The sequence below is a fragment of the Macrobrachium rosenbergii genome, chromosome 28 (genome assembly GCF_040412425.1).
Source record: "Macrobrachium rosenbergii isolate ZJJX-2024 chromosome 28, ASM4041242v1, whole genome shotgun sequence".
In the NCBI taxonomy this organism is placed as follows: Eukaryota; Metazoa; Arthropoda; class Malacostraca; order Decapoda; family Palaemonidae; genus Macrobrachium; species Macrobrachium rosenbergii.
The window spans coordinates 21,527,501-21,549,840 of NC_089768.1; the positions used below are offsets into that span (position 1 = coordinate 21,527,501).

At 36.6% G+C, this 22,340-nt stretch overlaps 1 protein-coding gene across 1 annotated transcript in view; it reads left to right on the forward strand.

Moving 5' to 3' along the window:
* Positions 1-22,011, forward strand: part of LOC136853937 (uncharacterized) — a 40,587-nt gene extending 18,576 nt beyond the window's left edge. The window contains exon 2 of the mRNA XM_067129834.1: positions 21,141-22,011. Within this exon, the coding sequence (XP_066985935.1) occupies positions 21,141-22,011 (871 nt within the window). The remainder of the gene's footprint in view (positions 1-21,140) is intronic.
* The last annotated feature ends 329 nt before the right edge of the window (positions 22,012-22,340 follow it).

Consider the following 22,340-nt stretch of genomic DNA (forward strand, 5'->3'; position numbering starts at 1 on the left):
GACAGTCAGCACAGTAACATTAGAATACAAGGGACAGTCAGAACAGTAATTCCTGTAGTTACCGTAATTGGATGATTTTATCTCATGCTGTAATATGGAGGTCTCCCAGTACTCATCTTCAATGATTCAGTTCTCTCTCTCTCTCTCTCTCTCTCTCTCTCTCCTTCGATGGAAAGTACACGAATTCCTTTTCTTGAAAATATTGTCATAAAAACAAGCTCTCTTTGGAGTGGTATGTGTGTGTGTTTGCGCGCGCGCGCGCGCGCGAGAGAGAGAGAGAGAGAGAGAGAGAGAGAGAGAGAGAGAGAGAGAGAGAGAGGGGTGAATGCATTTCACCTGAATTTACCTTTATTTATTCACTTGACTTTCCATATGGTCTGATTTTGTAGTAGTCTGTCTGAAGGCACATACGTCTAAGCGTACAATGCGCCTATCCCCTTCCTCTCTCTCTCTCTCTCTCTCTCTCTCTATCTCTCTCCTATTCACTCCATGAGGCTACTCTTTTCGGTCCCCCTTTTACCAGCCTCCTACGCGCACGCACAGGCGAACGCACAAACCTTCTCCACAACCCTTTGATGTCTTTCAAAGGGAATTTTTTGATGATCTATTTTTCATTTGCCTTTTTCTTCTTTTTCTCTCTCTTTGTCTTCTTACCCTTCTCTTTACTCATTACATCTTCAACTACTTCTTCTTCTACTTGTAATTCTCTTGATGTTAATAGAGAGAGAGAGAGAGAGAGAGAGAGAGAGAGAGAGAGAGAGAGAGAGAGAGAGAGAGAGAGAGATTCTTTATATAACTAACAAAGACCCTTTGATAGCGGGTAAAGACTCTCTGAGATAGAGGTTTCCATCAAGATTTTGCGTACTCGTACGAATCTCGGCAGTAAAAACTGAATGTTTATATTTGATCTCGTTATTGAAAACCTTAAGGATGGAACTAAAAAAAAAAAAAAAAAAAAACTTCGCCAGGTGAAAAATATGACAGACTTCTTTTGTCTATAAAGTCCCTATGACGAAGTTCTTCGGGTAGCGATGGATGCTTGACCTACTTCGTGGGGCACAAGAACGAGTGTCTTTGATGAGAACAAAAAGAACAAATGTGTTTGTTTAAAGACACGATCAGTTGTTTACACTCTTTGTGTATCTCCATTTTCTCATCAACGAAGCGCAGAGATGTTCATCTTCCTCATTCCCTGGGGAAAGTTAGGCTGATGACGTATATCTCTGAGGCGTCTAAAGTGGTACATTGTAATTAGGCACCATCTTCAAAGAAAGTACGAACGGTTATTACCCTATTCATTCTTTAACTGGAGTGTCTAGGCTAAAATCCCTTTAAAAACAATCTATTTTATAGTAACTTCTTAAACTGATGCAGCAGATTCAATATTAGTTGTCCTCTTCTCTCTTGTATTGCTCATGCTTCTTGGCAACATATGTTTTTGTTTTCTAACGACGCCTCCGTCTTATTCCAGCACATTAATGGTCTTCCCAACCTTCGTACTCTCAAACCACAATACACCTTTTTAGCATCCGGTACTATATGCTTACACACTCGCACACACACACACGTAAAACTCAAAATACTGTAGTCTACCTTGTTACCAATGATACCTTCTCTACAACCTCAAGTCAAATCTTGATTCCAATAACAGTTTATTTACACCCTCAAGTCAAATCTTGATTTCAATAACAGCTTATTTACACACTCAAGTCACATCTTGTTTCCAATAACACCCTCGAGTCAAATCTTGATTCCAATAACAGTTTTTTTACACCCTCGAGTCAAATCTTGATTCCAATAACAGCTTATTTACACCTTCGAGTCAAATCTTGATTCCCATAACAGCTTTTTTACACCCTCAAGTCAAATCTTGTAACCAATAACAGGTTATTTACAACCTCAAGTCACATTTTTAAACCAACACTTTTCAGTCAAAAAGACTTCACAAACAGATTCTAAACTTGGCAGTTGCAGTGGGCTGGGTCCATTCTTTTGAGTCTTTGAATAATGTCCGAAGTGACTGGAAAATTGATGTATTTGAGGAAAAAGGAGCATATCTGAGGTCTTGTTTTATAGATGCCCCTGTCGGGGTAGGGCAAGGAGCTTTCTGGGGTGGTGGTGGTGGTGAGGGGGAGGGGGAGGGGGGAAGCTTGCCGTATTGGCCTTACATCCAATGTTCTCAAACCGTGAGGTTCTGTATAGTCTCAATAGCATGGCCAACTACAGTTCTAGGTTTGAAATCCATTAGTTGATGGTAGCAGTAAGCTCAAGGAAATTTTCCTTTTCTTGCATATTTATTTAATTATTTATTTGCTTCTCTCGAAGCTTGCCAAGAAAGTTTACCACTTTCCTACTTGTTTAAAACTTACGCCTGCTCGTAATTAATGATAATGAAATAATAGGAAAAATTGCTTTTTATTATCCTTTCAGTCAAGTTCACTTTTTTTACTTTTTTCATTATTTCCAGTCCTTCAGTATCTCTCTGAAACATCCACAGTCTTTTCTGGCTTAACCACCTTGTGAATTTCCTATTTACGCAAGCTCTCCCTTTTTTCTTTAAATATTTATGACCAAAAACCTTCATTTTTCAACAACTCGTAATCAGTTATCCGTTCCTTGTCTTGAATCTTATTAATAAAAAAACCAAAGGTCTTTCATTTCGTAATCGTATTTTAGAACTCCTTCATTCTTAAATTTAAACCTATATAATTTTTTCTGAACTTGAAAATCTAAAAACCTGCCATAAAAAACCTCCGTACCGAGGTACCCTTACTTTCAAATCTGAAAATCATAGATTTTTCCTGACCCTTTGATCATTAAAAAAAAAAAGCACTCGCAAAAGTTCTCTTCTGTGCTTTAAAAACGTTTCATTCCATGCTTTTATATCAAAGTTCTCTCTCCTTTTAAAGTCGACAGCCTCTTTAATTCTTTAACACTTGACTGTTGTCATTACTACTTCAGTTACAGATGATTAAAATTAGTTAAGATTCGAACTTTAATATGAAGACCCATTGAACTTTAACTATCATCATTACTGCTTCAGTGAAAGATAATAAGAGCAACACGCACATTCAAAATGCCAGGAATAATAATGATGATAATTCTCTGGTCAAAACTGATGACAGGATAAAAACATTGAAAACACCCTCCTCTCCCCCAGTTAACACGATGCGTTTTAGATTCCCATGATTTAAGACCATAAAAATCCAGCCGTAAAAGAATTGGAATCTGTTCCAGTCAAGCTTTGAACCGATTCTTCTCATCGTCGCTCCCATCCACTATTAATCCCCTTATCTAGGCCGAGAGATGGTGGGCGGAGGGGTGGCGGGAAGGCAGGGAATAGTTTGAGGGTTGGAAGATGGGGACCTGAAGGCCTCTCTCTCTCTCTCTCTCTCTCTCTCTCTCTCTCTCTCTCTCTCTCTCTCTCTCTCTCTCTCTTTTGAAGGGGTTACAGCCAAGCCAATTTACCTTACGTTTGATGAACTGACAATCTGCTTCTGGCACGCCAATTAGAACTAGGCTCGATGTTTATCAAAGGGCTGACCCCATTGGAGGCGGCTGTCTTTAATGGCATTGCTCATTTCAGGGCACCTAATCCCGTTGGCTTAACCCGCTGATGTCGAAGGAGGCATCTGAATCCCGATGGTGATGCTGGACCTGGGTCTTCTTGCCTTGCCTCCGAAGTTCGCCACTTTTCATTTCGCAAGGGGTGCTGAGTGACTCAAGGATTTCCAGCGGGTTTTGGTCAAAATCTTTATGATTTTCCTTCTCTTCCTCGTCACACGTATTATTTTGCATCCTAATTAACAGAGCAGATTAATAGCTTTCATTATCGAAATGAAAACAATCGTTTGACCACATACACACGCACGCACACATACACACACAAAAACACACACACAGAATTCCCTATGAATGGGTTTGCCCTCTTGGGGTGGGGATTACCTTGTCGAGGCCCTCTCTCTTTTGATGGCGTACATTTTTACAAAGCACTGAACGCTCACGTCCAGTTTTCTCTCTCGCTCTCTCTCTCTCTCTCTCTCTCTCTCTCTTTTCACTTTAGATGCTACCAACGACAATCGTCTAGCATTTAGGTACCTAATTCATACTGGAGTTTCAGGGAACGCACTCACCTGTCCCTCCTCAAAGAGAGAGAGAGAGAGAGAGAGAGAGAGAGAGAGAGAGAGAGAGAGAGAGAGAGAGAGAGAGAAAGAAATTGCAGGTGGCTTGTTCACTGTAAACAAAAGTCTCAACTGCTGTATTATCACTAACGCAAAACAGTTCCTTAGTTTTAAAACGGAAAGTTTCGTCTTGGATTCAGCATCAGAGTCTCAGGAACGAAACTCGGCCTCGACGTTAAGGACACTCTCAAGTTGCAAATGACCCGGAATGTTTCTAAGTTTCTTCCCAAGTTTCCGTTTTACTCTGACTGCAGTTTTATGGGAGACTATTTGATTTCAGCTCTTCTTCTTTATAGACTAATTTTTCCACTTGGTGCTCGTTAGAAAAAATATAACGAACGTATTTATCGATTAAAGCATGATTATTTGCTGATTAACACTAATATCTAACTTAATTACTGTATGTATATAAAACAGAGATCTAGGCACTGGGCAAAGTACCATAAACAGCAATCATAGAGGAGAACAAAGTGTTGTATTTGGTTAAGTCCATACCCTGTAAAATAGGAACTGAAGCGTATCATTGAAAGGTGCTATGAGGTTAGAAGATATATCCATGTCCAAGGGTATGAGAATGTTTAAGTTGACTTTCTATTTAATGTTTATTAGTAGTGGAAACTCCTTGGTGGTGTCTGCGTTCTCTACTGAAATAAAAACAGAACATACCTGAAGGATTTAAGAACTATCGAACGCTGAAACCAGATATGCTTCCTTGATGACTATTAGATTTTGGAACTATAGCCTATTGATACAGTTTAACTTCTTATAAAAATAAAAAAAAAACTTTTTTACGATTATCTTGTAGGTAAAAATGCAACTAGTGTAGTGGTAACACCAGGAAAGGCAATGTTAAAAAAAAATAAAAAATAAAAAGGAAAAGAAAACATCGGTCTCCAGAATGACTGGACTGTCTTTCTGAAATATGATTTAATTAAAGACTGTTCTCTAAAAACAAACTTTTAGATAACGACTGTCTCCATGTTCCCTGAACAAAAACACGTCGAGGAAAAGTTTTCATTCAAATTCAACCTTCAAGAGGCTTTGTAAAAGGTGACAGAATATGAAAATTAAACATGAAGCGGAATACAGCTTACTATATGAGAAGATTCTTCCGAAAATCAAAGGTTAATAGAAAGATTTCCTTTGAAATAAAGTCATGTAAACTGAACTCGAGAGAAATATCACACTCAAAAAGTGAGTATTGGGAGGTGTAACCAATCACAGCTCTGGACCAGTATTAATACTTATATGAATAATTGTTCGCAAAGTGCAGGCAAAATTGGTGCATCCGGATATTAAGTGAAAAATGTTCAAATAGTTTTTACTAAAATTTGCCATTATTTTCTTGTATTTTCCAACAGTAGCTTGCATCATACACTTTTCGCCATTCCGCTGTTCAGATAGTTAGCCATACTGGGTACAGAAATTCCTCTTGCGAAATATGAAGTTTCTCAGAATAATTTGCCAGCGACTGCTAATACTCTTTAAAAAAAAAAAAACTGTAATAAATTTTTCCAGGACCAGTGTCTTGAGTCAACCAGCGTTGCCAGCAACTATCACGAAAAACCGTTGTCAACAAATACACTCTCAGCAGCACCTGTGTCATGCCCAAACATACACTGCTGTATTGATTTCTTCCGTTTTGACAAGATTAATCACATATGTTGTTTTTACAAGAATTAATCACTCACTTTCTGGGCAACAGTTCATAAACCTTGTCAAAAACAACTTATGCATGTAAGCAACAATCCCCCTGTATGGTGGTAGTGCCGACAGTGCACCACACACGGTGCACTGTTCTTTGCAGCGCCCCATCGGACCCCTCCCCAAGCTGCAACCCCTTTCATTCCTTTTATTGTACCTCCGTTCCATCTTACTTTCCACACTCTCCTAACAATTGTTTCATAGTGCAACTGCGAGGTTTCCTCCTGTTACACATTTCAAACCTTCTTTACCCTCAGTTTCTCCGTCAGTGCAGAATAACCTCATAGGTCCTAGCTCTTGGCCTAAAATTTATATTCCAATCCCAATACACAAGCAACAATCGTTTTTATCCCTATTCAACAATATCTCATTAACGCAACCACCGATAATTGTTGTAACAATTTCCCAACTGCCCGTACTACCTCGCTCCAAGCAGTAACTTCACTCTTGGTTACACAATCTTTCCTCTTCCCCCCGCCCCCCTACAAACAACTCTCCGGAAAGGTCAGAGCAACGATGAAATAGTGGATCTTAGGGATCCGCTAACAGAAATTTTTGTGTGCCCTATCAAGCCCGAGGGTAATTAATACCGGTGCTCGCGACTGCAAAGTAATCAGCATTTGTTTGCTCATGTTAATAACTAGGCAGCCGGCGTAGGCTCGGAAGTGTTGTGTTTCGGGATGAGGAGAGAGAGAGAGAGAGAGAGAGAGAGAGAGAGAGAGAGAGAGAGAGAGAGAGAGTGCGTGGGCGAAAGGGTGAACGGGGTGCAGGATGGAGAAAAGGTCATGCTTGGCTTATACTTAGGATTTATCTTGAATAGGACCTTTCCTCTGTCTGTCTGTCTGTCTCTCCCACTATTATATATATATATATATATATATATATATATATATATATATATATATATATATATATATATATATATATATATATATATATATATATAACTGAATCACGAAAATGTGGAATGTGATGAATATGTAAATAAAGGTGATGCCAAAGGAAAAGAGAAACGACGGGTGGTGCAAGGCCTTTCGACTTACTGTCCTTTACTTAGCAGACTTTAAAGGACAATAAGTCGAAAAGCCTAGCATCACCTGTCGTTTCTCTTTCCTTCGTGGCATTGCCTTTATATATATAGTATATATATATATATATATATATATATATATATATATATATATATATATATATATATATATATATATATATATATATATATATATATATATATATATATATATGTAAAGGTTCATCTCGAAACCGTCAGATAATGATTATTTTTCAATTCTTCCAAATAGTAAGATGAATATATATATATATATATATATATATATATATATATATATATATATATATATATATATATATATATATATATATATATGAAAAAAATTAACTAATAAACATTTACCTGCTGTTAATGACTCAAAATTTCATCAACATAATTAAAATGAACGTTGATTAAGATTTCATGAGATGGAATACGACGGCCCCCTTGGAAATTCACTAATGCTTTGCTTTGACTAAATAATGAATATATTTTCATACTTGACAAGTCTATCTCTTAAAAGCTCTCGGGAGTCCTGACAACAATGAGTTTCATGGAATCTTTTTCTTTTTATTGAACCATAAATCTTTTTCTTTTTATTTAACCATAAATTTTATCTTTTTATTTACCCATAAATTAATTCTTTCTATTTAACCATAAATTTCCTACCGAAATTTATTCCGGAGGAGAAGAAATAAAAATAATATACCGTGCAATTTTTTTAGGAGTTCATAACATTGAAACTGCCAAATTTGACGATAAATTTCCAAAGGAGAAGAAATAAAAATAATATAGTGAGAGAATTTTTACGAAATCATATTAAGTAACAGCAATTCCCTTCCTGAAATTTATGACGATGGAAAGGAATTGAGATCTTAAAGATATTTGACTTTTCCTGTTGTACTTTCAATATCTGTCGTATCGAATCATTCTATTCAGTATTTATAATTGGAGTTGTCTGTATCTCAAGTATTACTTTATTAACAATTTAAAGTTATTTGTGATTAAGTTATTACATTATTTTTGTGCTCTTCAACAAATACTTTTATAAGTATAATGTAGCATAATGTAACATGATGCAAACTATTCTCAGATAAACTGCGTAATAAAACTGAATGATTCTATTCACTCACTCGGTAAATGCAGGACTTTTTCGTTATTTTTCTAACCCAGGCTTTCCAATTTTACTTTCCTATTGCAGGATTTATCGTTCAGACCACTACAACACAGCGTAGAATTTGCACAGAGAAATATTCTAGTGAGATTAATACATACCGCATTTCCTTGAATGGATATCGCATGACGGATGTATTCCGGTTTGACGCTGACATGCACAATGAAATGGTCATGCAACTAATACATAAAACCTTTAAGAAATAAAGGATTTATTTTAAATCTATTTTATTTTGAAGGTACGTGTATTAGAGGTTTGGTGCTCTTTTACCTCTGGGAGATAAAAGTAAACCCGAATTGGGAGATAAAAGTAAACCCGAATTTTCTATTCGTAGCCGGAGCTTATTTGTTTTTCTAATTGTTTTCACTTCTCCTCTAATTCTGCTTTACTTTCAGTGAGCTTCGTCCCCAATTGCACCGGTTCTTTCTTCTATTCTCCCTTCATTTCACTAAGCTTCTTTTCTAATTGTTCTTTTTTTTCATGGTTCTTCAATCTTCTCAGCGACCCTTGTTCTTAACTGATGTTACTTTCTCCCATACTGTTCCTTCAACTTAGAATATTTTATTTCTAAAACGTGTTTTCTTTAACGTTCTCTCTTTATTCCAAAAAGCCCTATTGATAATATTTTCCACTTTTTTGCATATTATTTTTTTATAAGCTTTATTACTGTTAATCAGAAAAAAGCGAATCGAGGTAAAATACAGCAGTGAAATTCTTAATGTGAAATGAACGTTTGAGTATTTTTTTTATTTTCATTTTTATCCCAATATTCAGTTTGTTCATTTTTCTTAATTCTCCATTTTCTTGGTTTTTACTTCCCTTACGCTTTGATGGGACTTATATCTTCTAACATCTATTTGTTGATGGCTGCCGGTAGATTTTAATTTCGCTAATATGCATTGCCGGTAGACTTTAATTTCGCTAATATGCATGTGTATAAATCTTGAGAAGACATACATATATACATACATGCATATACACACACATATATATGTATATATATATATATATATATATATATATATATATATATATATATATATATCATATAATATATATTTATATATAAAACGATCACTAACACTGCTATGTCTCTGTGCATGTACCGTAATGGCACGCATGTAAATGCATATGACTTTCGTTAACTGCACCACTGACTGACCCTACTCAGCCCTCCCTCTTTTACACTTATGTAAATCAAGGCGCAATCCTGAACCGGCGGGTCAATGCACGCCATCCATAGAGCAAGTGTCCCCGTCTCTGGCCCCTTTTTTTCATTTCCATCCGTCATCAAAGTTCCCTCAGTGAAACATTAGCAGAGTCGTTCCCGAAGGTCTTCCCCCCCTATGCAATATTTGCCATCTATCTCACTCCTTCATTGTTATTCCCTTCGCTGATTAGTCGCCCGAAATTGCATCGGTTTCCGTGAAACATTTCGTCCTCGAACTGCTCACTTCTCGGCGTGAAAAGAGGAAGAAGAAGAAGAGGAGGAAGAAGAAGAAGAAGAAAAAGAAGAAAAAAAGGAGAAGAAGAAGAAGAAGAAGAAGAAGATGAGAGAGAGAGAGAGAGAGAGAGAGAGAGAGAGAGAGAGAGAGAGAGAGAGAGAGAGTACTGAAGGAAATAATTCATGAAAATACTGGAAGCTGCGAGGCGACGTGGAAATGAGTCGAAAGATGTGGGACGAGGAGAGAGGAAAAGTACAAATTCCTCCATCTATATTTTGCCGGCAATAATTAGTATTCCCCGTACACACCATTATTCACGCCCCCATTTCCCACGGGTGGACAACCCAGTTCGTACACCTCCCTAATACCTACGTATTTTACGGTGCAGATTAGCCAATTTTTTTCTTTTGTTTTTAATCTTTTTTTGGTGGATGATCCCGTAACATCCTCTCTCTCTCTCTCTCTCTCTCTCTCTCTCTCTCTCTCTCTCTCTCTCTCTCTCTCTGTCTTTCCCTACAATCAACTGACACCCGTATGAAAGGGGGATGATGGCGAGTGGTGGGTGATGGGGGTTGGGAGAGCAGAAGGGAGATGAATGGGGGGAGGAAGGGAAGAACAGTCTTTGTCATAACTTTTTTTCCTTTCTGCTTTTCATCTGAACACGTGTTGAATGTGTAGGAGTCATCAACAAGGGGTTTTTGGAGGAGGGTTGGGAAGGACACTGGGGGAGGGGGGAGGGTGGGGTTGTGGGAGGGAGGGAAGGGACGCGATGCAATGATTACAAGTCCCCCCCCCCCAACCCATCTCTCCTTCCAGTGGGATGACCAGCATGATCTCGTGGGTGGGTGGGTGGGTGGGTTCTGGTGAATTAAAAGATGACTCACCTCATCAATAGAGTTCCCCCTTTTTTCCTCACCCTACTCATGATATAATTCATCACCTTCTGGTTAAGGGAAAACGTGCAAGCAAATGCACACGCATGTACACACACATGCATGTATACATACGCGCGTATGCATAAGTATATATATATATATGCATATATATACATATATATATATATCTATATCTATATATATATATATATATATGTGTGTGTATCTAAATAAATAAATAAATAAATAAACACACACACACATATATATATATATATATATATATATATATATATATATATATATATATATATATATATATATATATATATATATATATATATATATATATATATATATATATATACGAGAGAAGTAAAACAAAGAGAGATGGGAACCAGGAACATGAGACTATGCCGGGAAAAAAGGAATGACTAGATGAATGATGCGAAGACAAAGAACGGAGGAAGACATGAGGGAGAGACTGAATGGGGAGAGAAGTGGAAGCGATGAAAATAAGAACGGGGAGAAGGAGGAAAAAAAAAAGATAAATAAAGTGAAGAGCGAAAAATTATGAAAATTAAGAAGAGAGACTCGGCAGTTCCAATCAGGAACATTTTGCGTAGAAATCACTCAGAGTCAGAACTAAGCATCTAAGCACAGACAATAAAAAGAAAGGAAAATATGGGAAAAAATAAAAGAGATTAAAAAGTGATGGGTAGGAGCTTGGAAGGGGAAACTATGGGGTTGAGAAGGGGGAGGGGGAAGAATCATTGGAAACCCCCTTTTATCGAGGGGAAAGGGAGAGAAAACGAGCGAGGGGTTTGAGGTACCAATGGAAATTGAGGGGAGATAAGCTACGTGACTCATATTTAGTATCTATGCCGACTTTCATGAGTGTTTAGAAGAGGAGGGAGACTAGCTGGGGGGTTGTTGGTGGGGGGGGAGTGGTGCTACCACTGGTGTAGGGGATATGCGTCCAATTGCTTTCCGTCAGCATAAAGGAAGGGTGTGGAGATGAAAGGCAATGAAAAAGAACGAATGGCAAAGGAAAACAAATCATTCGCCTCCTCACTTCTGAAGATGACCGAGTCTTTCGTTTCGTTTTTATCAAAATGAAGAATTATTCGTGAAGATACTGAACTCATGAGATGCATTAGAGTGCATTCCGCTGAAAGGAACGTCAGGACGAAATATGGAACGGAAGACAACAACCAGTAGAAACAGAACAACAACAATAACAACAGGCATAACAACAACACTGCTATAGGTAACTGAATCTTTCATTTTTAGCAAATAAAGAATAATTTGCGAAGATATTGAATTCATGAGATGTACCAAAGAGCATCCCATCAAGAAGAAAAGTTAGGGCGAAATATGGTACTGAAAAGTCCAACAAAAACAATCAAAATAACAATAATCATAATAATAATAACAGTAATTATAATACAACAGATCAGCGAGGCTCGCATCCCAAAAGCAGAGATCAAACAGTTGCCGTCGTTAATTCACATCGAATGTTAAACCAACATTACTGAATCAATTGCGTTTGTACTTTGCCGTTACGTAACCTAAACCCCCGTGACATTACAAAACTTCACTAGGCATGGTGAGCTGTGCCTTTACGTTTCATTAGGCCTCAATAAAACGAAACAAACAAACTGTTCGACTTATTAGTTGGAATGAATAGTATAGAATACTCTTTGCGTGGGTGTATCTATCATAGATGTACGTGCACACGCACACACACACTAACACACACATACTGTATATACTGAATATATATATATATATATATATATATATATATATATATATATATATATATATATATATATATATATATATATATATATATATATATATATATATATATATATATATATATATATATATATATATATATATATATATATATATATATATATGAATGAAATTTTATCACATCACCGTGATTCATATATAAGCATTAAGCTACGAACGTCCTTTAATATCCATTCGCTCTACCTCGGAAATAATATATTTTCATATATGTTACCGAAGGGAATTTTTAGTTGATAATAAGTTCGTCGTCCCGTGGGCTCGAACCAGCGAAGGACAAGAACTCAGGACTACAGTGACGCCTTAGCCCACAAAGCCAACAAGTCGAACTTATCAACTAAAAAATTCCCTTCGGTAATATATATGAAAATATATTATTTCGAGTAAGGCGAATGTATTAACGGACGTTTGTATGTTTGGATATTTATATACATATATATATATATATATATATATATATATATATATATAATATATATATATATATATATATATATATATATATATATATATATATATATATATATATATATATATATATATATATATATATATATATATATATATATATATATATGTGTGTGTGTGTGTGTGTGTGTGTGTATATATCTATCTACCTATATATACAGTATATATATATATATATATATATATATATATATATATATATATATATATATATATATATATATATATATATATAGATGCCCATAGAATAAAATTTACACAAAAACACATATAATATACCTCAGTTTGATCATCTGAATGCACTGTAAACAGCGGGTAGGTCATAAGAACTGATCACGACCGGTTTGGTCAGTCGAAATATAATTTTTGTTGTTTGCATGGGAATTTCATTTAACTTCTAATATATGAAAGAAACAGGCATATATATATATATATATATATATATATATATATATATATATATATATATATATATATATATATATATATATATATTATACATGGACTGTATATACGAGCAAAAACTGAAACTTAACTTACAATACATTATAAAAAAATAGACTATGATAATTCCGAATATGACGTGATATTCGGTATAAAAAAAAAAAATTAAACATCGACAATGTCTACATTACAATTGCAGAACTTTCTTTCTCTTCTTCTTCTTCTTCTTTTTCTTCTTCTTCTTCTTCTTCTTCTTCTTCTTCTTACATTTCTAACTTTTTATACGCTATATACGTCGACATACCAGTCCTCTCATCCTCAAGTGTAATGATAACTGCATAAATTAAATATAATAAATTACTAATTTATTATCAGCTTCGGAGTCCACGTCATGCAGGTAGTCTCAAAAGCGATTGGCCCAGGTACTGAGAAATACGTCTCCGTCTTCACGTATTTTCCATTTTCCTTTTCCCTTTCCGCTTCCTACAATCGTTCCTTCGCCTCCTCCTCTTCCCAATACCCATTTCGGGCCTTTGTCTGTTCAGAATCCAATCCTTTTTCCTGCCGGAGAGAGAAGCATTCGGTCGCTATGAATTGCTAGTTAGGCACGATTGAATTCCTCTTCCTTATGGCTGTCTATGACAACGCTTTTCTCTCTCTCTCTCTCTCTCTCTCTCTCTCTCTCTCTCTCTCTCTCTCTCTCTCGCCTGACTCGCTTCGTGTGTGAAGGTGATAAATCGTTCTGTTCTTAAGTCGGTCTTGACTTTCGTTTTAGTTCTTCTGTCGTTATTGTTTTGACTTTCGCTTTTTGAGCTTTCTCCTTTTGTTTTCCCTCTCGCTGGGTTTCTTTCGTCTAATTCGTTTTTCGGCTCCACTTTCTCCAATTTCGTGAATGCTTACTTTCTTTTAAAAGAGATTTCCGTTTTCTTCTGTTGATTTTTTGGTCGTCAAGTTTTTTCTCGATTTAGTTGTTTCCTGCTCCTTTTAAGCTTTTGCCATTCAAGCTCGTTATCTTTTGTTACCTTTGCTTTTTCATTTCAGTAATATTTCTTCCTTTTCGCTAATCATCTCTCAACATATTCCACGTCATTAATTTTATTTACTTTTTAGAACAAAACGATTATCATATCTTTGACATTTATGAAATTAAATGATATGTTTTCTCGCAAGTTTTTATAAAACTCAGTCAAAATATGTGACCAGTGATAACTAGTTCTCTCTCTCTCTCTCTCTCTCTCTCTCTCTCTCTCTCTCTCTCTCTCTCTCTCCAGCTTTTCCTTCGCTCCTTCTTCGTTTTTATTTTTCCTGTTTATGCAGGATGATATTTGCATTTTTTATCAGTCTCGTGGGCTTAGATAAGCAATGTCCCTTCTTCTATACCGACTGGGAGAGAGAGAGAGAGAGAGAGAGAGAGAGAGAGAGAGAGAGAGAGAGAGAGAGAGAGAGAGAGAGAGAGAGAGAACTTTAACCCCTATGTCTGCCAGAGTGAAAATTCACGAACTGTAATATTATATGCGAGAATAATTTTGCATAATCCAGTTATATAATATCATTAAAGAAATATTAAGGAGATAACATCAACGATATTATCTTTATTTTACTTCTGGGATTTTAGTCGAATGACCAGTCCCGCTCAGCCGGCCTTATGCCACCACTGATGATAACCCAAATGAGGTAAGGTGTGAAAGGGAGCAAGAGGTGTGGCGTGGACCTCTGGACTCTGACTAACAAGCAAGAACTCTAAGGACTAAGTAATCAAAACATTCTGGCTCTAGAGGAACACGAAAAGGAAAAAATCTAAGGAGAAAAGGGTCTTCGTAAGGTGAGAAGAACGTAACCAAATTACATGGAAAGTTTTACTGAGAAAGTTAAAAAAACTGTAGAACAAAATCAAGTTCATTTTTTTAACAGAACGGAAAAGGGAAAACATAATAAAAGGGAATGACACAAACACCAAATACATCAACAGTATTTGTTCAGATTAATTGGGTAAATGACTGAACAAATGAACTAACTGCCGTTTACTGCTCTCCAGCGTCCTTGGGGCTAAACAAACGTCAGCTCATATTAATTTAAAACAACTGTTATTCAAAATAACGTTTTCGCTTGTTTTGCTGTTTGCGAATGTATGAACAGAGCAAAAACGTTTCTCTATTTTCTTCATATTCTTTGTTATACGAATGATTTACGATAGATATAACTTTAAGGAACGATATAATGTATCCAGTCACATAATAAGAAAGGCATTGCGATTCGACTTCCCAGCAGCACATTTCTTTACATTCCACATAGATACCGGTGCATCACTTAAATATTTTTTAGTTATTTTTCAAAACAATTATGCAGAGAACTTTTCTGTCGTTGAAAGATTTATCTATTGGCTCACTGCTTTGTATAAAATTCTATTCAAAATGATTTTCCTGAAATAACTGTTGAACACTCAACTGACAGTGGAATGACCCTTTCGCCATTGATATCGAAAGAGACATGTATAAAAACAATTGTGATTTCTGCCGTTAGTGACGCTATTTACTTCGAACAAATAACAGAATGTATTATATATCTCAATGAGAAGAGTGAATACATGGCATCTGTTATGATAAATTGTATAAAGAATCAATATTATACACGTGCAAGGGGGACACACACACACATATATATATATATATATATATATATATATATATATATATATATATATATATATATATATATGTGTGTGTGTGTGTGTGTGTATGCATGTATACAATACACACACACACAAACACACACACACACACACACATATATATATATATATATATATATATATATATATATATATATATATATATATATATATATATATATATTGCACCAGTTCTCACCCCAACTCCCAAAACTGACTGCAGACAGGGACATCCTCTCGATTTGTGCTGTCTGTACAATACACATTTATCATACACTCACACAATAAGGTAAACATTGCTGCCATGCCAGCAGTGGAGAAAAACTACTCACTTTCTAAAACTACTGCTTCAAGATCACTACAAAATATTCATCCTTCAGTAACAAAAGAGGGATCTTTCCTAGACAGTGACCCCCGAGGGTTTTCGTGAGTCGTTATCTGGGACTAATATTTCTTGGGGGTCATTATCTTTATGATATTTACAGTCTTTTGTTCATGTTTTTACGGTAATCCCCAATGGGAATTACTCCAGGAAAGATCCCAAAAAGAGCAATGCACGACTGTGATAGGCTGTGCAGAAAACCTTAATTCAATCCTTTCTGGTTGTAACACCTCCATTTAACTGCTGGGGAGCATTATAGTGAACTGTCAATGAATTCCACGATTTCCCCCCATTATTTAATCCCCAAAATAGAAAAGTGAACAAGAACTTTAACGTCAGTCAGTTCAACCCACTTATCTCTCTCTCCCCCTCTCCGTCCCGTGGGAGGGTAAATGTTGGCTATTACAGATAGCTGACCATCTGTCATGACAAATGAACACTTTCCAACAAGAGCGTTACTCACGCATATGCGGTCGGCTACATGCTCGTATGCGCATATACGCGTATATAGTGTGTGTGCGGTGCTAAAAGTTACGAACTGGATTTTTGTTAAGATGTTGTGGAAGGGTATAACCACACATCACATCTGAATGATTTCAGATTTGAAATTGGTTGTAGCAGAAGCCTAACAGGTGCCCTGTTGATGCAATAACATTGACGTCAGAAGTTTGATTTCGACTGGCAAAAAGAGGAGAACAAATTTCGCTAAGTCGAAAGAAAGGTTTGAGAAGCCAACATCACTGACAAAAGTGTGTAAGAAGATATGATAAAAGCACCTTAATAACTGAAAGTATTCATTTATTAGTTTTTTTTTTTGATTGCATGGATGTTTTACGAGGGCCATTTTCATGAAGAACTGTCTAGTTCGTTGCCTAGAGAGTAGGTACAGTTTTGCTTGGCGTTGATAACCTTTGCTGTGTAACGCCAACTTAATAAAAGCCAGTGAGTCTATCAATCAGTCATATGCAGCATGGATATAATCAATATCTGAAGTGGTCACAGACTAGGAAGTGGGCTCACCAAATTTTCAGTAACATCGCACCCAGCTTTATCTGTTTCCATCCTTTCCTACTAATCTAATGTTCCCTATTTCACTCATTCAAACGACGAGCTATATCCAATCCCACTTCAGCTTAAGCTCATATGGCAACCCTTCAACATAAAACGATCCAGACCCGAAATTCCAGCTGACCACTAACATCGGATTAGTAGAGGCACGATTAGCTGCGTGAAGTTCATTCATGCAATGGTCACTGGTACAAAAATTAAAACCTCTTCTCCTGTTCATTTTTAATGAAAAGAATGAGGAGAAGGAGGTTGTAAGGAGATTGGGTATTCACCCTGGAGGAAGGGAGAGATTGTCTTTTGCAAGATGTTTAGTCAGACGAATAAAGGAACACGGATTGTTGTACAAAATTCTGAATTATGGCAGTCAAGGGGAAAACGTTATCCAGATGGATCTCCTCCACTATTAAGGAAAACAAGTTGGAGCCAGAGGGTGTGAATAGATTAGGTTTTCGTCTTGGAGGAAGGGAACAGAAAAAGAGTGGAACATGGATTGACTAGGTATCATGGGTAGGCTGAGATCTCGAAGGAGGAGGGGGAGGAGGAGGAGGAAGGAGCAAGAACTTGTCTTTAGCCAAAGAGATCAATATCCAAAAAGAATACCCGTAAAAAATAAACAAGAAAGCTATCGTGCACAGGTGAGGATGAACATATGGAGAAGAGGTAAGGTTGGGTTCCCTAATGAAAAATAATTCAACACGCTGCCTCACCACTTATGTGTGTATAGTATTTGTGGAGTAAGAATTTTAAGTGGATCTAAGCAACTGGTGTTTTTATTTGTTTGTCCTATTGGTGAACTCTGGACGACAGAAGCAAATCAACGATCAAAATAAAAATTATGACTTATCCGGATTTATCCTACAAATGATTTCTTTTTTTATAGTTATCTAAAACCTGATTTCAAGACTGAGAAAGGTCGGAGGAGATCTTCATGATTTTGAGGTGAAAATTAATTTACTTTCTTTTCTAATTTGTTAAAGTTTATAAGGTAACAGAGGAAATTATCCAGCTACTACTATTCATTAAAAGAATGAAACTTATCTCTGTGTGTGAAATACCGGAAAATATGATCTGTAAACATTAAGCCCAGTAATTGTTTTAAGTTTCATGTGAAACATGAACATGTTGAAAAATTAGCTTCCATGTCATAATGCCATACAGCAGTTTCTGAATTTTGAAACCTGACACGTGGCTCTTTCAGGCAAAGTATTTTATATGAGTCAACCTCAACTCCTCATAATCATTCAATTATGTTTCTACTTTGTCGTCTATTGCAATAAATTAATAAATAAATAAAGATACATTTATGATGGGCAGCTATTCACCAGTCTAGTCCAAAAACACTTACTTATGGTCGAAAAGCTACAAAAATGTGTACAAAGCCTACGAGAATGATTCCATTTACACTGTGAAAGGGTACAGTTATTCAGCTCGCACGAAGAACAATATGTATAACAAATGGAAATATTCTGCCAATTGTCAGAAATATTTCACATAAATATATATATTTTGATAGAAGGTATTCGTTGTCACTTAATCATTGCAGTCCATGTGAAAGACAAATGGGATGCCTTTGTGATAGGATTGTTATCTTAGGCCATTTAGTTTCTGCTGTTACTCGGTCATCGATACGTGGATGGATAAATAAGATTTCAATGGAGATGAATTAATAGCATGAACGGAGAGATGAAAATGGGGGAACTGAAAAGACAAAACATGTTATTTAGTGGGTAGCCCCTGTACTTGATATCGGTATGTGGCTTAAGTAAATAAGCCTTCAATGTAGTTGAATTAATGTATAAATGAGAAGATGAAAGCAACTGAATCTTGAAAATATGCGTCATCTTAAACAAATCAACAAATTGATTTTATGAGATTTAGGCCGTTAAGCCAAGTACTGAGGCACTTTCGGCCATTCAGAGCTTAAAACAGTGAAAAGGGGAAGTTGGAGTGACTGGACAGCAAGATAAAAAGATCCAGAAAATAAAGGAGATGCAGTACAGGGACCAAAAGTTAGAGAGGTTGGACAGCAAGACTAAAGAAAGCCAGCGGGAATGGAGGTACAGTAAAAGTCTAAAAACTGGGTGCAGCTAGGGGCCAAAGAGACGCTGCAAACACCTTTTAGTAATGCCCACAGTGTACCATGTGAGATGCACTGACGGCGCTACTTTCCATCTCTACATAGAACTACAAATGAACAAAGACATGAATGTGACAATTATAGACTTGAAATAAACACGAGAAATCGATCGATATTTATTATGGGACCATGATTGCCAAAAAGGGATATTTCGAATACTCTGCGAGATATACAAAATCTTATATTTGGAGTTTTTTCAACTATACTCTTTTTCTTCTAAAAAAGGGGTGTCTACATATTGCGCTAACCTTCCGGTACCTTGAGTGCTACCAACCACAACTGAATAACCACCAGCTACATTCATTTGTTTATTAGGTCAATAGAAGCAAAATTTATTCTCAGAAAACATGACTATATCGTCCTTTCCCCAACCCCGAGGGGAAATTATCCACTGGACGACGTGATCTATTATTATCATTACCATAAATGTTGCGTATATCTGCACAGTACATCAAGAATTAGAGCAGTGGTTCTTAACCTTTTTTGGCCCATGCACCCTTTCACCATATGTCGGATTGTCATTCTCACTCCCCCCTTTCCAAAACTGTCTACCTCAAAAGTTGCATTCCAAATAATATGCAACAAAATACTAACACAAACACACAAGCTAGCGGAGAGAAAGCCCACCGTGACCTCTCAGTAGTGCGGACCGATACAAACTGCTGTTTGTGTGGTCCTAGAGCCAGTTTGAGCCTGCCAATCTGCGATTCCACCCCCCTCCCCCCCTGAAACTCTGAAATTTCCCCCCTAGAGGGGGGGGAATTCCCCATGGTTGAGAACCACTGCATTAGAAGTATCAGATTGCAAGGGAAGCTTTTGTAGAAAAATACCCATAGGTTGAAAAAGAGAAAATAACATAAAAAAAAAGAGAAAGATAGAAGGACATGAAAAATAAAGATAGATCTGCTGACACAAGAATTACAGTCTTTTTAGTTTTCTGAAAAGAAAACTATTGTGCCGGCTTTGTCTGTCCGGCCGCAGTTTTTTCTGTCCGCACTTTTTCTGTCCGCCCTCAGATCTGAAAAACTACTGAGGCTAGAGGGCTGCAAAGTGGTATGTTGATCATCCACCCTCCAATCATCAAACACACCAAATTGCAGCCCTCTAGCCTCAGTACTTTTAATTTTATTTAATGTTAAAGTTAGCCATAATCGTGCTTCTGGCAACTATACAGGATAGACCACCACCGGGCCGTGGTTAATGTTTCATAGGCCGCGGCTCATACAGCATTACATCGAGACCACCGAAAGATAAATCTATTTCGGTGGCCTTGATTATGCGCTGCACCGTATAAGCCTTTCTCATAAGTCAGGGAATGAATTCGGACAGCGGAATGGAACCGTTTATTGCGTAATAAGCTGGAAACTATCGGTAAACGCCATTTGAAATACTTTTTATGTATCGTGTATTTCTTAAAAAAAAAAAAAAAAAAAAAAAAAAAAATATATATATATATATATATATATATATATATATATATATATATATATATATATATATATATACTATAAATATATATATATATATATATATATATATATATATATATATATATATATATATATATATATATATATATATATATATATATATATATATATATATATATATATATATATAATTTGAGAGGAAGAAGAATAATTTAGATAGTGAAGAAGAAGATAATTCAGAATGGGAAGAAGTCGATTATTCAGATAGTGAAGAAATACCACTTTTAATCAGTCAAAAGACAGAGGAAGCCATTACGAAAAATGAAAACGTCTTAAGGCCCGAGAAAGAGAAGGCAGAGAAGGCTCGGATGATGGAGGAATTAAAAGAGAAGGTAGAGCGGCTGACCGAAGGAGGAATGCAGATGGAACGAAACATAAGAGACCTGGAACGACTCAATCAAGGAAAGGAGAGACAAATTGCCGAAATGGAAAAACTTGGGAAAGAAATAGCGCTCAAGGCGAAAGAGACAGAAAAGCTAATAAGGGAGAACGAGGAGAAAGACTCAACGCTAATTATTTTGGAAAGTAGGGTCGTAGTTCTCGAGATGGAGACGGAGACGCTGAATCACGATCTGAAGAAGATGGAAAATGACAGAAATGCGACGAAAGTCCAACTAAACAAGCTGAATGCGGACTTGGAGAGACTTCGAGAAGAGAGCAGAAGGAAACAAAATAACTTTGAAAGTCTGCAGAAGGAAAATGATAAAAACCTAAGGATTAACAGTTTAGAAGACGAATTAGCAGTTCTTACCGTTGAGAAACAGAGGGCTGAGGAAAGTTTGCAACAGCTTGAGGAATGTAAAACAGATATAGTAGAGAGAAAGAAGGAACTAGAAAAGCTGAAAGAACAGAACTTTCAGAGGGACAGAGAGATCCTTCGACTGGAGAATGAGTGCCCTCTGAAGCAAGAGGAGGTCATCGGTTTGCTAAAAGAAATTAAAAGTGTTGCAGCAGAAAAGGTAAGTGGCAAGCTGAATGGAATGACGAGAGGAGAGTCCAGCTGGAATTCGAACTGGCTGAGACGAAGGAGGAACTGGAGACGATGGAGTTTGAAAAGATGGAGACGACAGTGGAAATTGAAAGACTCCAAGAAGAGAACTTAGCAAAGGATCAAAAGATCAAATCCTTAGAAAGAGAAGCCAGAATTCTTAAAGAAGAAAAGGCCAATGAAACAGTAAAGGAAAAAGAAGTGTTCAATAGAAAGAAGAATATATTTAGAATGGTGCCGAAAGAACAGCCTGTCTCAGAGAAAAAAAATGCTTTGGATAAAACTCGATGTCTAAGGAAACCTCAGATCAACTGCAAAGCCCTCTACCGAAGAATGGACAGCATCGAGGAAGAGCTTCATCAAATCAGAGCACTGAAGCAACCTTCATCTGGCACCAAGAGACGCTCTGAAGCCCTGGCTAAAGCTCCATCAATTAAGAGGCCC